This window comes from Xiphophorus hellerii, chromosome 6 (assembly GCF_003331165.1).
Source record: "Xiphophorus hellerii strain 12219 chromosome 6, Xiphophorus_hellerii-4.1, whole genome shotgun sequence".
Lineage (NCBI taxonomy): Eukaryota > Metazoa > Chordata > Actinopteri > Cyprinodontiformes > Poeciliidae > Xiphophorus > Xiphophorus hellerii.
In genome coordinates this window covers 27877192-27897021 of record NC_045677.1, presented here as the reverse complement: position 1 = coordinate 27897021, position 19830 = coordinate 27877192, and the positions used below count along the sequence as shown (strand labels likewise).

The 19830-nt window shown below is 37.2% G+C and overlaps 1 protein-coding gene across 9 annotated transcripts in view; it reads left to right on the top strand.

Annotated features, from left to right (window-relative positions):
* The window catches only part of LOC116721375 (disco-interacting protein 2 homolog C), a 163372-nt gene that overhangs the window by 103361 nt on the left and 40181 nt on the right, over positions 1 to 19830 (top strand). For 8 of the 9 annotated variants that reach the window (XM_032565047.1, XM_032565046.1, XM_032565051.1 and 5 more), the window contains exons 4-9: positions 2215 to 2340; positions 4814 to 5131; positions 10102 to 10194; positions 13774 to 13938; positions 15036 to 15155; positions 16396 to 16593. In XM_032565047.1, the coding sequence (XP_032420938.1) occupies positions 2215 to 2340; positions 4814 to 5131; positions 10102 to 10194; positions 13774 to 13938; positions 15036 to 15155; positions 16396 to 16593 (1020 nt within the window). The remainder of the gene's footprint in view (positions 1 to 2214; positions 2341 to 4813; positions 5132 to 10101; positions 10195 to 13773; positions 13939 to 15035; positions 15156 to 16395; positions 16594 to 19830) is intronic. The other variant, XM_032565050.1, reaches the window with a different exon arrangement.

The window sequence follows — 19830 nt, the reverse complement described above, 5'->3', positions numbered from 1 at the left end:
GATTGAAAACAGAGTAACTGTTTAATAATCCGATAATATGACCTTTTTAAAGGGGACCTATTATCCAAAATTCTAATTTTTCACATTTTTATGCTTCCTTTTGGGTTTATACTGCTTCTTAAAAAAACATGCAGCTGTTTATTGCAACAAGTTAGTTACCTAGCAACCCAAGCTGAGCTCCAGTATCTTTGGTCAGCTGGTTTTACCGTGCTGTACAATGGCTACTGAAAAAGACATTCTTGTTGTTAGTGCAGGAGGCTCTAATTTTGCTTTTCGAAGGTGTAGAGCTGTATAATTGCGCATTGGTTCACAGCCATTTTCGCTTGTGAGTGTAAACGTGTTTTGTGGCCATCAGCAGCTTATTTAGATTTAAAGTGACAAGGCGCTCTTTTCATTTTGAAAGGACTCAAAATGTGGTGAACATGTTTTGTATAGGCCATAGACCTATCCTAACTAGTTCAAGCAAACATACAGCAGTAAAACCAGTTGACCAAAAGTGCTGGAGCTCAGCTTGCGTTGCTAGGTAACGGGCTGGGCTTTGCTGGGGTTGCTAGGTAACGTCACATTCCAGAGGTTTTTGAAACGGCTCATGTTCCAGACACCAAAATGCATTAACTTATTGCCAAAAACCAGTTGGGTCTTTTATTTATTTTTTTGAAGCACTTGGGTTGTTTTTAGAAGCTGTAGATCTGTCAGTGAATCTCATTCACAATAATATGGTAAATTGGAGCTGGTGATGTTTTTGGCTTATATGAAATACCTTCAATAGTCTTATTTTGAGCTTAGATGCTAAAGATGAGTTTAATCTTGAGAGAATCCACTGGGAACAACAAACTCACTTCTACCCACTCTGCAGTCAACCTCAGTCAACAACAAGACAATAAAAGTTCAATTGAGATTGAAATTACACCCCCCCCCCTACAAAAACACACACATGCCAAGTAAACACACATTTGAGAGCTGCATTCATCCTGACTAATGTCTCACTTATGTCATTATGGAGCAAACAGTCTCTGTATCGTCTGTCGTCGTGTTTGCCTTCTGCAGACAACAGGCTCCTCTCAAACAAACCCAGCTGTGGCTAAATCAGAACGCTTTATCTCGCTGCTAGAAACATTCATTTACAAAACGTCCTCCTCTACTTCTGCCTGAACTTAATCTGGTTGGAAAGCACAAGGCCTCATGGGAGCTGCTGTCAGCCGGGGGATGGTTGTGTACGAAACTCGATGTGAGAAAATGGGAACATGGTGTTGATTGTAAAAGGAATGTTGCTTCATAAAGGCTGGATCATAAACCTGCTGGTGATTCCTGCAGAAAGCTGGAAGTCTTTTATATTTACTCTGCTTGGAAAAGTAACATTTAATTGTTTTGCAATGAACTCCACATGAATTTTGTTGGGTAATTTTGCTTTAGAAATTCCCTTTGTTGTTAGACATTCTCATTTTAATAAAGCAATAATCTGTTTTTCTCTTCTTTTAGTTTTGTTTCATTGTTTTTTAGGTCTGCTGTTTAGATGACTTGTTAGGGCCACTATAGATAGAAAACTGAAATTTCTGAGCTCAAAAAGTTGTAAATTTGCAAGAAAGAAACTCAAATGTTGAGAAGAATCTTTAAAACGTCCTTAGGGAAAAAATAGAAAAATCTCAGAAATATTCTTTCAAAACAGAAAGAAATCTCTGAGTTCAAAAAGTTGTAAATTTATGATTAGAAAATCTGAAAATTTCTGTTTAATCTTAGAAATGTTCTAGAAAGAGCTTTAAAATTTCTAACCTCAAAAAGTTGTAAATTTGAAAGAAAACTCAAATTTTGAGATTAATATCAGAATTCTTTTGAAAGAACTTTGATATTTCTAATCTCCAAAAGTAGAAAAAAATTGCATGAAAAATACTCTGAAATTTTAAAATTAATCTCTGAGATTTTCTAGAAAAAACTGAAATTTCTGAGTTCAAAAATTTGTAAATTTGCAAGAAAAAAATCTGAAATTTTCCTATTACTCTTCAAAAAATGGTCTAGAATAAACTTGGAAATTTCTAAGCTTAAAAAACTGTAAATTTGCAAGAAAAACTCAGAAATATTCAAATTAATATCAAAAATTTCTTAGAAAAATCTGTGTCTATTTTGTCCACTAAAGCTGCTGGTAAACCCACCTAGATTTTTACTTCTTCTATTTGTTCCTTTCACTGTAAAACCAAAATATTGTGAATGTGTTTCCAGATGTGCACACAGAGGCCGTGCAGGCGGCCCTGGCGAAGCATAAGGAAAGGAAAATGGCCGTGCCGATGCCTTCTAAGCGCCGATCGCTGGTGGTCCAGACCTCCATGGACGCCTACACACCACCAGGTAAAACTAAACTACCCAAAATTATTCATAGCCCTGGCAGGTTTAGGTTCAAAGCTGGCAGGTTGGGCCACTCCCAAAGCAACAAGAAACATAAATCTGAAAATTGAGGGAGGGAAATAAATATTAGGGTGATGGTTAGGAGGAGTTCCTACCTCAAAGTCAGACCAAAAAAAAAAAGAATATCAGTGGAAACATGATTAGTGATGATCAGTAAAATTGTTTGATTGCTGTAATGCAAACAAAGATTGTTCCATTCATATTAATAAGTTTAGGGCAGCCATTTTGAATATGTAAATAAAACATACTTTTTGTCAAAACTGAACATGTTTGCATCAGTGGGTTGTTGTTTTTTTGCGCATTTTGAAGTGTTGCATTTGAAAAGGTTGACAGAAATTGAAAATAATCTCAATTTCACAAAAAATGTTTTTTAGGTAGAGTTTACAAAAAGATTTAATGCGGTAAAGGGAAGATGGAAACATTTACCGAAAAAGTTCTGATATAGCAAATTTTTTTTTCTTCTCTTTTGCAAAAACCTAAAACATTTGGTCAAAATTCATTTGACAATTGGATGGAAACACAGCTGTATTACAAAACCTTAAAGTTGCACTATTACTTTATTTTATCTCTATATCATGTCATAATGTCATTCCCTCATCAAAAACAAACCTGGAGTGTTGCCTTAATTCTTTCATTCATCTTTGAGAAATCTTTAAATCTCCATGGCAACCATTCAGCTGTACAAAACGCCTGGGTAGACCTAACCCCGCCTTCTAGGCGGAGCCCCTCCCCTTCTGAGCTCCTTCAGACTAGCCAGCAGCAATTAGCAAACACTTGGTGGAACTTTGTATCTGCTGAGCTCATTATTGGAGCTGCTTCTTAGTGAAACGCTGGTAAAAACGTTGTTAAAGGGTTAATAGAGGATCCATGTTGGGAGAGTTTCAGGGCGTTACATTACAAAGTCAGATTTCTTTTAAGTCACATTTGCTACATAAAGCATTTTTATAGCAACTGCAGGTAACAGGAAGTGGACCACACTCACTTATCTAATGCTGTTAATGCCACAAAGTATTGAACTTCAGAGCATTTCTTTGCTGCAGAAAACAGGTTTGCAGTTTTGCAGCTTTTTTGAAAAACGTCTTCTGATCATCCATTTTTTTTCTTCTGATTTGTTCATCTTTAATAAACTCAAACCTGGTGAAGAAAACCTGAGGCTCGTTCTGGTTCTTGTTGGAGATCATCAGCTTTCATTTGCCTCAAGATTCATTAATATTCTGCTGGTTTCTTTGTTTCTTTGTTCTGGTTTGAGGCTTTTGAAGGCCAGATGGAGATGATCCAAGGGCGCCTCTAGGCCCTCGGGTCATATTTTTATTTTTTTAGTATTAAAAAAAGCAGAAGATTGTTTCAGCTGCCAAAATCGACTACAGTCTTCCTGGATCTGTTTAAAAAAAAAGAGACAGTCCTCACTGAAATGTATTGATCCTTTTCTTTAAGGGCAAACATTCACGCTCTGATGAGTGCTGCAGATGTTTTTAATTGGCTCATCATGCCAAATAACATCAGTTATAAAATATTTAATATTTTAAGATCACAATGACTTCATATCCAGCTCATTCCTCTTTTTCCTACTTTCAGACCATTACAATTGAAACTCAATGCCCACTTGTGTAAATCAGCATAAAATAGCATTTTTTAGGCAGAAAGTAATATGTAATTTTATGTGCTATTAGTGGGAATATTTTACTATTTCACTATTCAATTCAACAACGATTTGTGATTCAAAACGATTATTCGTAATGATTTTTGCTTTACTCTGTAAGTGTGGACATGATCCTCAGGATCTACTCCAGTCAGTTTTGCAAGACAGAAGGACATTAATATAAAATTTTAAATATTAATATCAATATTTTAATATTAGACTGAATTATTCCCTCCCTGCAGCAGCTTCCATTTAGTTTTTACAGACAGTGGAACAAGTACTTTTTAAATAATATTAATTAATATTTTACTTAAAACAAGCTCTTATATCTTTCTGAAATGTTACTTTTAAGTTGGTTTTGTCTTTTTTCAAGTGTATTTAGAAATTCCCGCTAGAAACTAGACCTTGGTAATATTTTGAGTTTTTGCAGTGTAACAGAAGGAAGTTTATGTGTTTCTGGAAGAGTCTTCATTTGAATTCTTTAAAATGTAAAAATATGACATGTTTACAGAGAAATTTAGACACAATGAACATGTTTCTCCATAAAACTGTGATTTTGTATTTTAGCCAGAATCAAAATTGAGAACAGAAGTTTAAATTCTTCAATAAAAATTCACTTTTACAATTTTCTTAATTGGTTTCAACAGCTTTCATTAACTAGGACCTGTGAATTTTTATCAGACATAAAAAGGTTGTTAAAATCAAACGTAGTGGATGACCCAGAGTTGATTAGCATTAGCTTCTCTGATTAGCTCTCTGCCTGGTTTTCTTCCTCAGACACTTCCTCTGGATCGGAGGGCGAAGGTCAGGGCAACGGCGACGAGGACGTAGGAGACGGAGAGGAAGAGGACGGCGGAGGAGGCGGAGGAACGTCGTCCAGCAGGGAGGGGAGCATCAGCATGGAGCACTGGATCAGCCGGGCGGTTCACTCCTCCACCACCACCACCTCTTCCACCGCCTCCTCCTCCTCCTCCACCCGCAGCGGGGGCAGCGGGGCGGCCGCGGGCCGGCTGGCCGACGTCCTGGCCCAACACGTCCACATCTCCGCCCAGCAACACCTCCGCCACCACCGCCATCATCACCGCCACAAGACAGGTGACGCCTCCGCAGCCGTCAAAGTTTTCCACCCCTTAGATCCTGACACATGATCTAAGGGCGTGACTTTTTTTTTTTTACAGTGTGGAACAAGAAGACATTTTAAATATCCAAAAGAAATAAGCAAAAACAACAAGTAAAATTAAAATTGTCCTTAAAAAAAGGACTAGTTAAAACATTGAAAACTTTTTTCAGCCAGTTTTTGGTAGAAGGAGAAAAAAGAAAAGAGAAAACCGATAACTCATGCTTTAATTTATCATGTGATTAATGGATTTTTTTGACTCAGAGCAATTTTTGTGTAATGTTATGACCAAAAAAAATATTTCTATTTGCTGTGGTCATGAGTTCAAATTCTGACCTGGGATTTTTACAAACAAAAGTAATTTAAAGCCAAACATACATTCACTCCTGTTGATCACGGCTATCAAATAGTACAGTAAGCTCGGTTCATTAATTCAAGTCATGTGTATTTGTGTAGGACCTTTCAGCTACAAGCTGAGAAGACAAAGTAGATGCACAAAAAAGAAACTAAAGAACTGATGTAGGATTTCCATGTTACTTAATCAAACACTGGTCTGCCTACAAACTCGGTTTCAGTTCGGTTGAAGTGAACTCTGATGTGGTTTAGATTAAAATGTGAACCAGAGACCGCTTCAAAAACAGGACGCAGACTACAGTTCAGGGCATTCTGGGTAAATAAAACCAAAACAAACATGCTAGGCTAGCACTAGCAGGAGAAATGGCTCAATGTTTTTTACCAAAATAGAGAAATCCCCCAACCGCTGAAATCTGCCACTACAATTTTGTTTAGATTTTGTGAAGAAAGAAGTCACGTTAAGTCTTTTTCTGAGGTTTTCATGTTGTTCCTTCAGTGGTTCTTGCTGCAGCGCCCCCACAGGCAAGGAGGGGAACAGCTTTTCAATTAAATTGGTTCGTTTGACTCAGTGCAGTGAGAAAGAGAATCGCAGCAGCTGAAAATGCATCAAATTTAGCAAAGTTGGTCCCCAATCGAACCGAATCTACTGGACTATCAAGTGAGAACGCACCATGAAAATTAAATAATATTTTAGTGCAATCCTTACTGACATAACACAGGAAAGTTTTAGTCTGACTTAATGCCAGAGAGTCTAGAATGTCAGTCTTCTCGCAAGCGTTCACGTAAAGTTTGGTCCATTCTTCCTGAAAGAACTAATTTATATCAGATTAAACTGAAATGACACCAAAGATTTTGATGAACCCAAAAATTTCACTTTAATTTGTAGTTTCCAAGTTAAAATCTGCCCTTGAATTATACAATGAACCTGTTCAATCGGTGCAGCCTTGTCAAATTGATGTTCTTCCCACTTTCCGGCTCAGAATAATAAACGGGCCATTTTCATGTTGTTTTTTAACGGAGTTAAAACCCATCAGGACCTTTTGAAGGCCTCCATTTTACAGCAGCCTCCCTCCAGGTTAATTTTAGCTGTTTGCAGTCGAGCTTTCTAATAAAAGTGAGTGGATCTGCTTTCACGAGGTAGCTGGGTGGGCTTGCTGTTCAGGCTTTGATGTTTATTGGTGTTAACTGGGAGTGTTGGATGGGAACTGGTATTTATGTTCCTGTGTACAGTGTGTAAATGCAGGTTTAACTGTGAGCCGGCTTCCTGTTTGATCGAAACGCTCCAGTTTGTGACATCACGCTTTAGAATAATGTCTTTTGTCAGTAAAAACAGACTCAAAACATCTGACGTAATATTAAAAACAAGAAAGCACTTGGGCTAAATGTTTTCCTTCTATTATATCTGTGTTAATAATAATGTTTTGGACAAATTCTTTTATACCTCCAAATCCACTTCTAACTCTGAAAATTGTAATTCCAGATTGTGTTGAATGCTGGGATGTGTTCATATCACTGCTTATTTATTTGCTGTATAGTACCTTGAAAAAAAAAAAGCACACCTGGTGAACTTTTTGCAGATTTTGTTACAGTTGAATACCAGCTGTTCGCCTTTAACGTAGCTCTAAATTATTTGCTGAAAATGTGTCTGTTTTTGGATTCTTTCATAAATATTTGAAGAAAAATGCAGCTAAAGAAGCTTTAATACGTAGCAGCAAAGCTACTTGACATTGCTTGGCATTTCGCAAAGCAGCCAATCCTAGAGCCCCATTCATTTTCTTGGTGCTGATTGGCTGAACCCCAAAAAGCCGAGACATGGAAGACTGTATGTGTTAGCTCCTGTTTTAGTGCTAAGATGGTTTCCTCTGTGCGTACTGATGCATGTTGAGGTTTATCTGGTGTTTGAACTATTAAAACAGGTGTTTTTTAGGGTTAGGTCATTCTTATTAGCTTCTGCTAATGTTGGTTTAGTGCTTTAGCTTCCACTAACTAGAATATTAATTCAGATCTTTAGCATTAGCTTCCACTAGCAAGAATATTGGTTTAGCGCTTTAGCATTATATTCCTTTAATTAGAATGTTGATTTAGCACTTTAGCATCAGCAGAACTAATGTTTATGATTACTGCTTTAGGGTTAGCACAACTAACTTTAAGTTAGTGCTGGTGCCCTAAAAATTATAGAACATATTCTTTATCTTTCACTTCACAATAATGCACTACTTTGTGTTGGTCTACCACATCATACAAATGGAAATTCTTGGTTGTATTATGATTAAATATGAGAAAGTTCAAGGATTATTACTTTTGTAAGTCCCTGTATTTAAGGGTTTTACTAAACCGTTAGCTTTTAGCTTGCCAGCAGAAAACAGAAGGGCAGAAAATGATTTTAGGGCAGGTATAAATTTGAGGAAAATCGCCCCGCAGCGGCTCCATAGCTCCTGCTTCCACCTTTTTCCTGTCTCTTGCTGAGGCAGCGTCATGACTAAACATACTGGCGGAGGTTTGCTTGTTGTCATGCCGGCGCGGTTGGTATCCAGCTCTGAAGATATCGCACAGGGCTTCCTGGCAGCTCCACCCCGCCAACATCCACGGCCCAGGTTCTGCGCACGCCGGCCGTTTGCTGGTGTCTGTTTGTTTGGGGCTCATTCCCGCTGATTTCCTGCGTCACTCTTCCCTGCTGGCTGTAATTAGTGGAAAGTTGTTTCCAGGGAGGCAGAAGCAGCAGAAAAGCATCGAGACCTTGACGTAAAAGCACTCAGCCGACCTCGGATAAATGAAACAAGAAAAACAGGCAGTGAGATGGGACTTAGAGACGTGTTGAGTTAAAAACACTGCAAAAAAACAAAGTCTTACCAAGTATTTGTAGTCTAGTTTATAATGAAAATCTCTTAGTTTAATTTTATTTAAAGTGTGCTAACATACAAGTAACGTCAGCAAGAAATAGGAAAATGATTTAAGCTAATAATGACTTGATATTGACAATTATTTCACTTAAGATATTTTGAAATAATCTGCCAATGGATTAAGGATTTATTTACCTAAACTAAGCTCCTATATCTCATTGAAAGGTTATCTATAACTTAATTTTGTTTTATTTCAAATATTTTAAGATATTTGCACAACAACTAGATCAAAAATATGTGGTAAAATTTTGTGTTTTTGCAGTGAATCTGTTAAAATATCAACAAATAGCATTCAATGAGTACATCTTAAAGTTAAATAATGTTGAACATCTCTTTACATTGATGTATTTTGGAATTATACAGATATTGATTGATAAAATGTTTTGTATTCATGCATCCCTGATGAGTATTCAACTTTTACAATCCAGAGAGACATTTTGGGCCTCAATAAAACATGTTCAGAGCCACAAATGTTTTGGAAAAGGCTATTTATAATTAATTATTATTATAAGTATCTCGGAAATCTATTTTTAAAATAATCACTATTTTATTTCTATTTTGAGAAATAACATCTATGTTAGAAAATGCACAGTTTCAAACTTAATGACAAAAATAATCTAAAAATACTTATTTTGTAGAAATTGAGTTTTATCATTCCATTACTTGTTGTTATATATTTCAAAACATTAGTTCCTTTTATATTATCTTTAGCCAAAGTTATTAAGAGTTATTGCATAAGGTCTAAAGAACCACTTATTTGTATAAAACTTCACAGTTTTAGATGAGTGGGAAATAATCCTGTTCTTTTTGTTGGAGGTCATTTCTGTTCACCTTTGACTCTGTCATGACCGGGGATAATTTAGAGCTGATTTTTAAATGTTCCGGCCTTTTCTGAACATTTTAAGCTGTGTTTGAGTTATGACTGGTTCTATATTTGAAGTTATCGAGGTCTTCTGTCTGTCCACTTCCCTCAGCTCTGTCTCAGACCTTGAAGCTTTAATTTGTGGCTTCATCGGAGGGAACGACTTTACTGCAAAGTGCTGATGAACGACTCAAGGTTCAGCATTATTTATGTCCTGATGGTCGACTGTTTTACTGTTGGAGTGAAGCTCTGGCAGCTCCGTGTTTTTATTATCCAGCTTCAAATGTTTTCTTCTTCAGAACTGTACAAACATGGAATCTAAGCCTCAAAATGTAATTTTTAACTTGTTTTGTTTTCTGAGATAATTTTCATTACAGAGGATTTTCTTTGCAGAATCCTGATGTTTAGAGATGTTCTGCTTTTCATTTCCATGTTTAAGGTCAAAGCTGGAGGACACGGTTGTCCAACAGTTATTGAACAGTTATTCTGAGGAGGTGTCAACATGCATTTATTTATTATTAATGTCCCTATTACCAGTTGTTAAACTTCTTTGCTTCTATAATCATTTCATTTTTTAAATTTTTCAGCAAATTGACCCTGTTGGAATATTATTTTATAATAATCTATTTCTAAAATAATCATTAGATGTTTAAACCATTTAAACTGACTAAACTTGGTCTAGAAATCATCTTCTAAATGGTTTTTTTAGGTTTAAAGGATTGTTGGGTTTTATTGAGCTGGGGTTGTGTGAGGTAATTATGAGCGGTGAGTGTCTTACTGAACGGCTCTGCTGGCGCCTTGATTCAAGGTTCCCTCCGCTCTTGTTCTTCAGGCCTTTTAAGCCACCTCTCCTTGAGGAAGAGGAGGAGGAAGGCAGAGCCAGCTGGTTTGGTACAGAACGGAAACTCTGAGCCTCAGCGCTCCGGTAAGTCGGAGATCGGAGAATTTACCGGCCGATCTCCTGCCATCCTTTGACGCCGATATGGATGTCGTGTTTCCCATTTTGCTGCTCAGTTTCCCCTTCCACCCTGATGATTGTTTCCTGAATCCCTTAGCTTGTAGCTGTGCTAGCGTGGAAATGCTAATTTCAATGCTAATTCCCATAGCATTGAGCTACTGATGCATGAAAGTAAATAAAAGCTGTGAATTGTTGATAAAAATCAACAATGTTTTTGAAGACGTTTAAAAAAAACAGCTCGTAGTTTCCCTTGTTTTTTTTTTCTTCTGTTTGGTGTTTATTGATTTGAGTATTTCTGCAGCATGTTTCTGTTTTCAGAACAGTTTCATCTCAAATCAGATGTTGAAGGAATGAAGACTGTTTCCCTACTCTGTGTTTCTGTTACTTAAAATTATTTAGATTAAGTCAAAAACTATATACATAGTTTCTATGGCAACTAAAAATGACTAAAATTGTTATTTTTGACTGAACGTTCAGTCACCTTCAGCCAAAAATAACTGGGTACAACTTAGCATTTTCCAGAAAATTCAAATAAATTTATTTGCATCGATTTATTTTCTTTCTCTCTCTTTTCTGTTGTTTTATTTATTTTTTTCCGTGGGAAAGTTTGAGTTGTGCAAGGTTGAAGCTACCCTAGCTAGCTAGCTAGATGTTTTAGAAAGTCTTAAATGTATTTTTTTAAAGAAAAAAACATTTGGCTTAAATACATTTATTGCAGGTTTTAAATTTGATTTAATCTCATGTAGTTTTTTATTTACTCATGGTAGTTTTCTAACAGCAAAAGGTTTGTTGCATGCAGATAGCTGACTCGAGATGGTTGAAGCTGCAATTAGCTAATTTAGCCTTAAATACATTAATTGCCGGTCCTAAATGTTATTTTTTTAATGTAGTTTTGTTTCTTTTGGGACTTCTCTGTCAGACAAAAATTTTAGTCATTCTTGAACATCTTCATTGCAGTCACTTACTCAAAGCGGTTGCCGCTACCGTTAGCTAGCTGCTAATATACACGTGGTTGGTAGCTAGATTTTTTTAAGGCCTTAAAATGTATTACATTTTGGGGGGGAAAACCTAGGAATTGGCCTGAAATTCAATAATAACAGGTCTTAAATGTGTCTTAGCAGGACTATTTCATATAGGTTTTTTTTCTCCCATGGCACTTTTCTGTCAGGGAAAAGATTGTCACATGATGCAGATATATTCGTTGCTTTCTGTGACTCAAAGTGGTTGAAGCTGCTGTTTGCTAGCTGCTACGATATGTTAGCTAGCTAGATTTTCTTGTGTCTATCATCGGTAGATGTAAATTTATCGGTAGTTTGTTGGACAAATTTTGTCTTTGCCACTAGCTTAGCATTTGTTATACTTTGTTGCTAATCTGTAAGAGGCTAGGTGCATTCTGGGAGAAAAAACCAAAAACTTTAAAGCTTGGCACTACAGGGGTTACAGTTATGGAGAGCAAAAAACAGAGAATAAAACTTCAGTTTTTGCTCTTTTTGATTGTAATGCAGAATCCCCCAACCATCCTCTTTATTTATAGTTTTTCAGTCTTAAATTCTATTCCAGGTGGCATTAAAAACATCTTAAAAAGTCTTAAATTTGACTTTAATTTACTCTGCTTTATCCACATGTAATGTTATCAAGGCTTCTCTGCACACTCTCTAACTATGAGGCCGTTTTAAGCTGTATTTGGGAGACGGACTGACTTATTGGTATTCCTGCAGTGAACCAGGCATTCCTCATCTTCCTCCTCAGCTGGCTCTCATCTTCATCTCCCTGATGAGGTCGGTGGAGTTGCACACGCTCGTTTCCAGACAGACGAACTGAGCCTGACTTTTCGTCCAACAGCCCAGATGTTGCTGAGACTGAATGTGCAATGCGCTGCAGGAATTAGCATGCCGACCTGCATGCCGCAGCGTTATTATTCAGCGCAGGTCCGGACGAGATGTTCTGTTCATCTGGCCGTCTACGGCACACTGCGTCACTGCCAGCAGACTCCCCATCTTGTTTTCGGGACTTTTTTACGACCGGTCTGATCGGTTTGGGCTCAGATTTCAGCCATCTGAACAAACAGGGATGAGCTGAACTTCCTGAAAGCATCTCAGTGCATCAAAAACTGTTTTTTAAGCATCAGCAAGGACTAAATATTGTTTAACTTTAAACATTTCCATTTTTAAGTCGCTTTTTTGTGTCACCATAAGAAACAGTGTCAATATTTATCTTAAAAGCTTACATTTAACCAGAAATAGGCTAAAAGATAAGGAAGAAAGCCTTATTTTCTTTTTTTCCCTATAAATTTTGCTCCATTTTTATGAACCTTTACTACCTTGAACATTTTTTATATACATTTTTCTGTTTAAAGGAAGTGAATACATGAAAGTTTGCATATAAATCAGTCAAAGTAGAAACTGAAGATTTCTGTGAAACTCTAATTTGAGATTTTGAAGTAAAGACACGAGTGTTAGTTATATTTTTCTCTAATTCTGAATCACATGTGAGAAATAAGATTAAAAGCTGGATTGTGTCTGAGTTGATACTCTAAGAAATAAAATTCTACTCTCCGGGGATCAGTTACCATCAATTAAAGATATTCTTCTCATATTTCACTTAGTGCCAAATATTAACCACAATACATCGTTGTAATAACTTGTGAGGAAAATTTATTGCAGCCGCAGCATAAACACACCAGTTTGCTGAATATCTGTCCGTCTTTGCAGATAAAATTCACAATTTCACTCATTTCAGTTTAGATTCATCCCGTCACAGTACGTCTGTGAGCGGCGTCCAGCAAAGAGAGGTAAACACCGTTTGATGCCGCTAAACTGCGGTCGAGCTGTAAAAAAAAAAACACAGACGCACATGTGAAGAGTCTGAGGCTCGCTGGGAGCTTTGAAACATCAGAAACAGATAAACGGTTCCTAAATGTGGCAAAAATGGGCTGAATATCGAAGGTCTGAGGAGAAAATTGAGTCTTTTTAGTTGATTTTCAAAGACAGGAGTTGCTGCATTCAGGGGAAGTGTTGGACTGTTGGAAATCAGAGCTTTTATTAGGAAAGGTTTTGGTTAAGGTGGATTTTCACTGAATTGAGTTTTTTCTGCTTTTATTTTGATTTTCTTCATTTAAAACCAACTTTAGCAGCTTTGACTGGCCAGGATTCGAATATAGAACCTTCTTGCTGAGTTTTCTTCATTTCAGACCTTTATCCAAACAACAGAAACAACAAATAAAATAAATTATTTGTTGAAGTCTAACCCTCTGCCTCAGACTTAAGACCTTTATCATCAGTTTTTGGTAGAAAACAAGAGAGAAAAGAGAAAAACGATAATGATACAAATAGAAATTATCCAGTGTGTTTTAATTTATTATTGATTTATTGCTAATTGTGATAAATCTGGATGCAGAATCCACCCTCTCTTGATAAGCATTCGCTCAATAAAACAGTTTTCCCCCAATGTTAACTTTAAATTCAAACTTCAGATTCAGCAGCCGGCTTCCTTCACGTGGATCGGCGCAGTGCGGTTGGTTCTGACTCGCTCCGATATCTGTTTCAGAAAACCACTCTGCACCCCCAGATGTGACCGGCTACACCAACAACACGGCCAACACCACCGCAGACGGGATCCAGGTGGAGCGGGCCCCACCTGGCGGCGGCGGCTCCGCGGCCCAGAGGCAGACGCCCAAATATGGAAACGCCGAGCTGATGGAGACCGGAGACGGTGAGGAGGAAAAACCTGCATGTTGTTCATTATTTTTCTTTAAAAACTCTGACACACTGGAGTGGTTTGTCTTTTTTGTGAGTCCTTTTAGAAATGTTTAAACTGAAATGAAATGATTTAGAATCATAAAAATTAAATAAAGAGAGAAACCCTAAGCTGGATTTTATCTGGTAACAATCAGATAAAATCTGATTTCACCAGATTTCTCTACATTTCTTTCAGGCTTTTAATCTCTAGCTGTAGAAAATCATTATAGACTCTTACTAACTTGTCATTTCACCTTATTGAGGTTGATAAACATTTCGGGGATAAAGAATAAGTCTGGAGTATGAGTGAGGAGTTTTTAGTTTGTTTTTTAACTTCATATAAAAATCCATGGTGTAAAAATAGGAGAAGCTTTTTTCTAGTGTGAAGAAAATCTGTTTGTTAATTTAATCGTGTTTGGGGGGATAAAACATTTTTAAAACTACATTAGCATTGTTTTGTAGAACAGGATTAGGGCCTCTGGGGAAAAGGGAGAATTCTGACTTTAATCTCAGAATTATGATTTAAAATCTCAGAATAATCACTTTAAACCTCAGAATTTTGACATTATTCTCAGAACTGTGATTTTAAATTTGATAATTGTGACTTTAATATCAGAATTTGGCTTGAATTATGACATTAAATCTCAGAGTTATGACTTTATTTTCAGAGTTATGACTCTAATCTCAGAATTATAATTTTTTAGTTTTAAATCTCTAATTGCTTCTTGTTTTCTTTTTTTGTTGTTTCCAGCAGTAGCAACATCAGGTTGTTAATCATGTGATTCTTGTGATGCAAAAAAGAGTTTCTATTGAAGTTTTACAAAATAAATTTAAAAAAACCAAGACTTGTGATCAACTATTTTTTTTCCAAAACTGTCAGTTGTTTCCATTCAGCAAATTTATTTTCAAAATGACAAATTACGTAGTTCTGTGGCCAATAGAAACACATCTGCAGCCTCAGCCTTTAATCTCATTTTGATCCTTCGGTTGTTCTGCTTCGTTTATGGTTTGAGGTAAAACTTCAGGAAGTCCCAGATTAAACCTCAGATTAAACCTGTTTTTGCTCTGCAGGCGTTCCAGTCAGCAGCAGAGTTTCAGCCAAGATCCAACAACTGGTCAACACCCTAAAGAGACCCAAACGGCCGCCGCTGAGGGAGTTCTTCGTCGATGACTTTGAGGAGCTTCTGGAGGGTAAAAAGCTTCCCTTTATTTTAAAGAAAATACTTAAAATTCTCATAAATCTAATCCCAGATTGGGATTTACTGCCGTTTTTCTTTCAGCTTGTTTTACAACCAGCATTTTTTCACCTCATGAAGCTGAAAAATACTTAATTCAGACAAAATCGCCACATTCCCTCGACAACGCCGAGCCACGCCGACGAATATTTTCTTGTTTTTTTAGTATCAAAAGCTGCAGAAACAGAAGTTAATTCATAATTTAAGCATGAATAGTAAATGTTTGGCTCAGTGCGTTGTTAAAATTCATCACCGTGGATGAAACGTGTTGTTTTTACTAAAATGCTCAGAGTTTGCACTTGGAAGGCCTTAAAAAGCAGGTTAGTTTGTTCATGGTGGATGATTTTTTTATTGCTTTTAACAGCTAAAATGTTATGAACAGGCACAAAAGGTGCTGCTAAATTTTATGAGAATGCAGTTTAATTTGACACAATCAAAGCTCCACCAACACATGATCAGTGGTTGTGTTTAGTTACAGGTGGTAGAATCTCTGTCAGCTGACTGAGGACGTCAGGGACTAATTGGATTGGATAAGTTTGTTTAAAGAAATGAGGAGGAGAATCATATAAAAGTCTAAACAGCTACAAGTACCAGGATGATTGGTGGAAACATGTGAACAGGAGCTGTACAAGATACACTGCAAAAACACAATGTCTTACCAACTATTGCAAATTTCTTAGTACACTTTAAATAAGACAAAAATAACTTACAAAAGTAACTTCTCAGCAAGAAATACGAGCTTGTTTTAAGGTAGTAATTCCTTAAAATTGATCAAAAAGTACTAGTTTCACTGTCAAATTGTTTCACTAAAACATTTCTTGTTACAAGTAAAATAATCTGTCAATTGTGCTAGTACTTTTTCATCAATATAAAGGATTTATTATTTTAAATCAAGCTCATATTTCTTACTGAAAAGTCATTTATAAGTCAAGTTTATCTTATTTTAAGCGTACTATAATATTTGCACTAGAAATAGACCAAATTACCAGGTAAGTTTTTGTGTTTTTGCAGTGTATGTAAACATATTCCTTATTAAAGTTACAAACTGCAGCCTTAATGAAAACACCACATTTACGAAAATGTCTTTTTAGCAGAACATAGTCGAAGATTTGCACACGTCATCAACAGATCTAAATCGTACGATGCAGTGACCTCACCCCTCTTCTTCTTCTGATGTTTTTTCCTCTCCTCTGCAGTCCAGCAGCCAGACCCCAACCTTCCCAAAGCCGAGGGAGCGCAGATGGCGGCCATGCGTGGCGAGCAGCTGGGCGTGGTGACCAACTGGCCGCCGTCTCTGGAGGCGGCGCTGCAGCGGTGGGGCACCATCTCCCCGAAGGCGCCGTGTCTGACCACCATGGACACCAACGGCAAGCCGCTCTACGTTCTCACCTACGGTAGGAAGGTTATCAGAAGTGGGAAAATTATCCACAAAAAGCAGCAACTCTAAACAGGTGGGATTATAATCCAGACTTTAAAAAAAATTCTGTTTCAGGTGTTTGTGGTGCTGAATGTTGCTTTTGTTGCTTCAGCAAGACGTTTGAGCTTTAATAATTCAATAATTTCTCAATATTGATCAAAAAGCACTAGTTCCATTGGCACATTATTTTTCTCATAAAAAGACATTTTTCCCATGTTATAAGTGAAATAATCTGGCAATGGGACTAGTACTTTTTCATCAATTTAAAGGAATTATTGGCTCCTATATCTTAAATTGTAAGATAGTTTTGTCTTATTTCAACTGATCTAAGATATTTGCAGTAGAATCTAGACTACAAATATTCAGTAAGATTTTGTGTTTTTGCAGTGCATGATCCAATTCTTCCTCAAGGTTGTTGTGTGGAGAGAAAAATGCTAAAAACAATTAAGTTTTACGCCGAGAGCTGATTAACTGAAGCACCAAACAATGCCTAGCGCCCGCTGTGGGAGCATAATTCCCCTAATGGCAGCCAAGCAGAGCACTAAGCACATTAGCAACCTGTGAAAAAGATGTTTTAAAGAGTGCAGAAGGAGGGAGCGTTTGATTATTATTTATTTTTATTTCTTTTGTTTGTATTTCTCTCCCAAAGGTCCAGGTTCTCAGAGTTTCCTTTAAATCAATTGCAAAGTGAATCATGCAAATAAAAACTTTTTTACAGCCTCTGCAGCAATGAGGGAATTGCATCTCACTTCAGACTGTAACTCACTTTTTAGCAGATTATAGTTGATAGTTTTAAAACTGACTGTTCCCATGAAATTCGGGTCAAAAACTGAAAAAATGCATCTGATGGAGCAATAAATAAATAGATAAATAGATTTAAAGCAGCTTTTGCTCCACTTCAAGGCGTCAGAGTAAAAAAGGTTAAATCCACTTGTACAACACGGCCTAAACATGCCATCCAGTTTGGAATAAAGTAATTTAGTGATATGAATATATATCAACTATCTCACACAGTTTCGGCTTTCCAGATGAATTTGCTCCGGCTGAACCGCATTACGGTCTTCTCTCAGGTTTGAGTTTCTTTGTTCTGCAGCCGGAGCCTGGAGATTGATTAGAGAAGCAAACAGCAGCAGAGAAAACGGCGTAAATAAGGAGATTTAGCTGCTGAGAACAGGGCCGCAGGTCCTCATGAATTTAGAGCCAAACGTCCCGCTGAGCAGCCGAGTGAATGAAATGATCCTCAGACACATCGCAGCGAAAGCACAGATTATCACACAGAGACGCACCTGAAAGGAGAACAAGGTGAAATGTTTCTTTAAAAAAACGCCTCGGACGTTAGATTAGTTAAGGAGTGAATTTGTGTCTTAAAAGCTTTGTCAGCTTGGTTGCTGGAATGACAACAATTTAATTGTTTTATTCCATGTTTTTAAATGTGGCCTGCAAGATTCCTGAAGACTTCATTTCTTTTCTTGGAACTAATCATTTGCTCTCAATTTTTTATGTGCAATTAACAAACTATAAAACCATAATTTATTCTCTTGAGCTCTGTTAAATAGCAATAATAATAGACATTAGTTCCACTAACATTAAAGTGCTATACCAACATAATATTTAGCAGAAGCTAAAGCGCAATAACAACATGGTATTTAGGAAAAGCTAATGCTTAAGCATTAGCACTAAATCAACACAGTATTTAGTGGAAGCTAAAGTTAAAGTGCTTTTTAATATTGTATTTCTGCTAAATACAGTGATAGATAACGCTGTATTTAGCAGAAGCTAATGCTAATGCACAAGACCAACATAGTATTTAGCAAAGGGTAATGCTACAGTGCAATACCAGCTAGCTGGTATTTAGTGGAAGCTAACGCTAAACTACAAGACCAAAACGATGAAAGTGAAAGTGCTATACTAACATAGTATTTAGCAGAAGCTAACGCTACAGTCCAATACTAAAAGTTTTAGCTGAAGTTAACATTAAAGTGCTATACCAACATAATATTTAGCAGAAACTGAAACGCAATAACAATATGGTATTTACCAAAAGCTAATGCTAAATGGAAGCTAAAGTTCAACTGCTGTACCAACCTAATACGCCGTGTTCCAAATTATTATGCAAATTGGATTTAAGTGTCATAAAGATTAAAAGATTTTTTGTTGTGCTATTAAATTTATAGATGGTTTTGTGTGTCAGGGCTCTTTGAATCATTATAATTAATTTCAGAGATCTGGTTGATTAGTTTGTCTGGTGAGCTCAATTAAAGGAAATCTACTAAAGAAGGATGTTCCATATTATTAAGCAGGCCACAGGTTTCAAGCAATATGGGAAAGAGAAAGAATCTCTCTGCTGATGAAAATCATCAGATAGTGTAGTGACGTATGACAAGGTATGAAAACATTAGATATTTAACAAAAACTGAAGCGTTATTGTACTGTGAAGAGATTTGTGGCTGATTCAGAACAAAGATGGTTTTACAGATAAAGGCAGAATGAGGAAGATTTCTGTTAGACAAATTCATCGGATTCAGAGAGCAGCTGTTAAAATGCCCTTACAAAGCAGCAAACAGTTATTTGAAGCTGCTGGAGCCTCTGGAACCTCAAGGTGGAGGATCCTCCAGAGGCTTGTGGTGCATCAACCTACTATTGGGCCCCTAACCAGAGCTCACAAGCAGAACTGGTCCCATTGGGCCCAGCTGTACATGAAGATCAATTTTTAAACAGTCTTGTTCACTGATGACTGCTGTGCAACCCTGGATGGTCCAGATGGACGCAGTAGTGGATTGGTGGTGGATGGCCACCACCTCCCAACACAGCTGTGACGTCAGCAAGGAGGTGGTGGAGTCATGCTGTGGGCCGAAATCATGGGGAGAGAGAGCTGGTCAGCCCCTTCGGAGTCCCTGAAGGTGTGAAAATGACCTCAGCAAAGTATATGGACTTTCTGACTGATCACTTTCTTTCATGGTTCAAAAAGAAGAGCCATACCTTCAGTAGCAAAATCATCTCCATGCATGACAATCCACCATCTCATGCTGCAAGGAATACCACTGTGTCATTGGCTGCTATGGAAATGAAAGGGGAGAAACTCATGGTGTGGTCACCATCCTCCTCTGACCTCAAGCAAGCAGCAGTTCAGGTTGTGTGTGACTGATGTCAGTGATGTGAGAGGCGTTTGCCCGCTGTACATGATGAGACGATATGAGCGTTCACCAGACTGTGA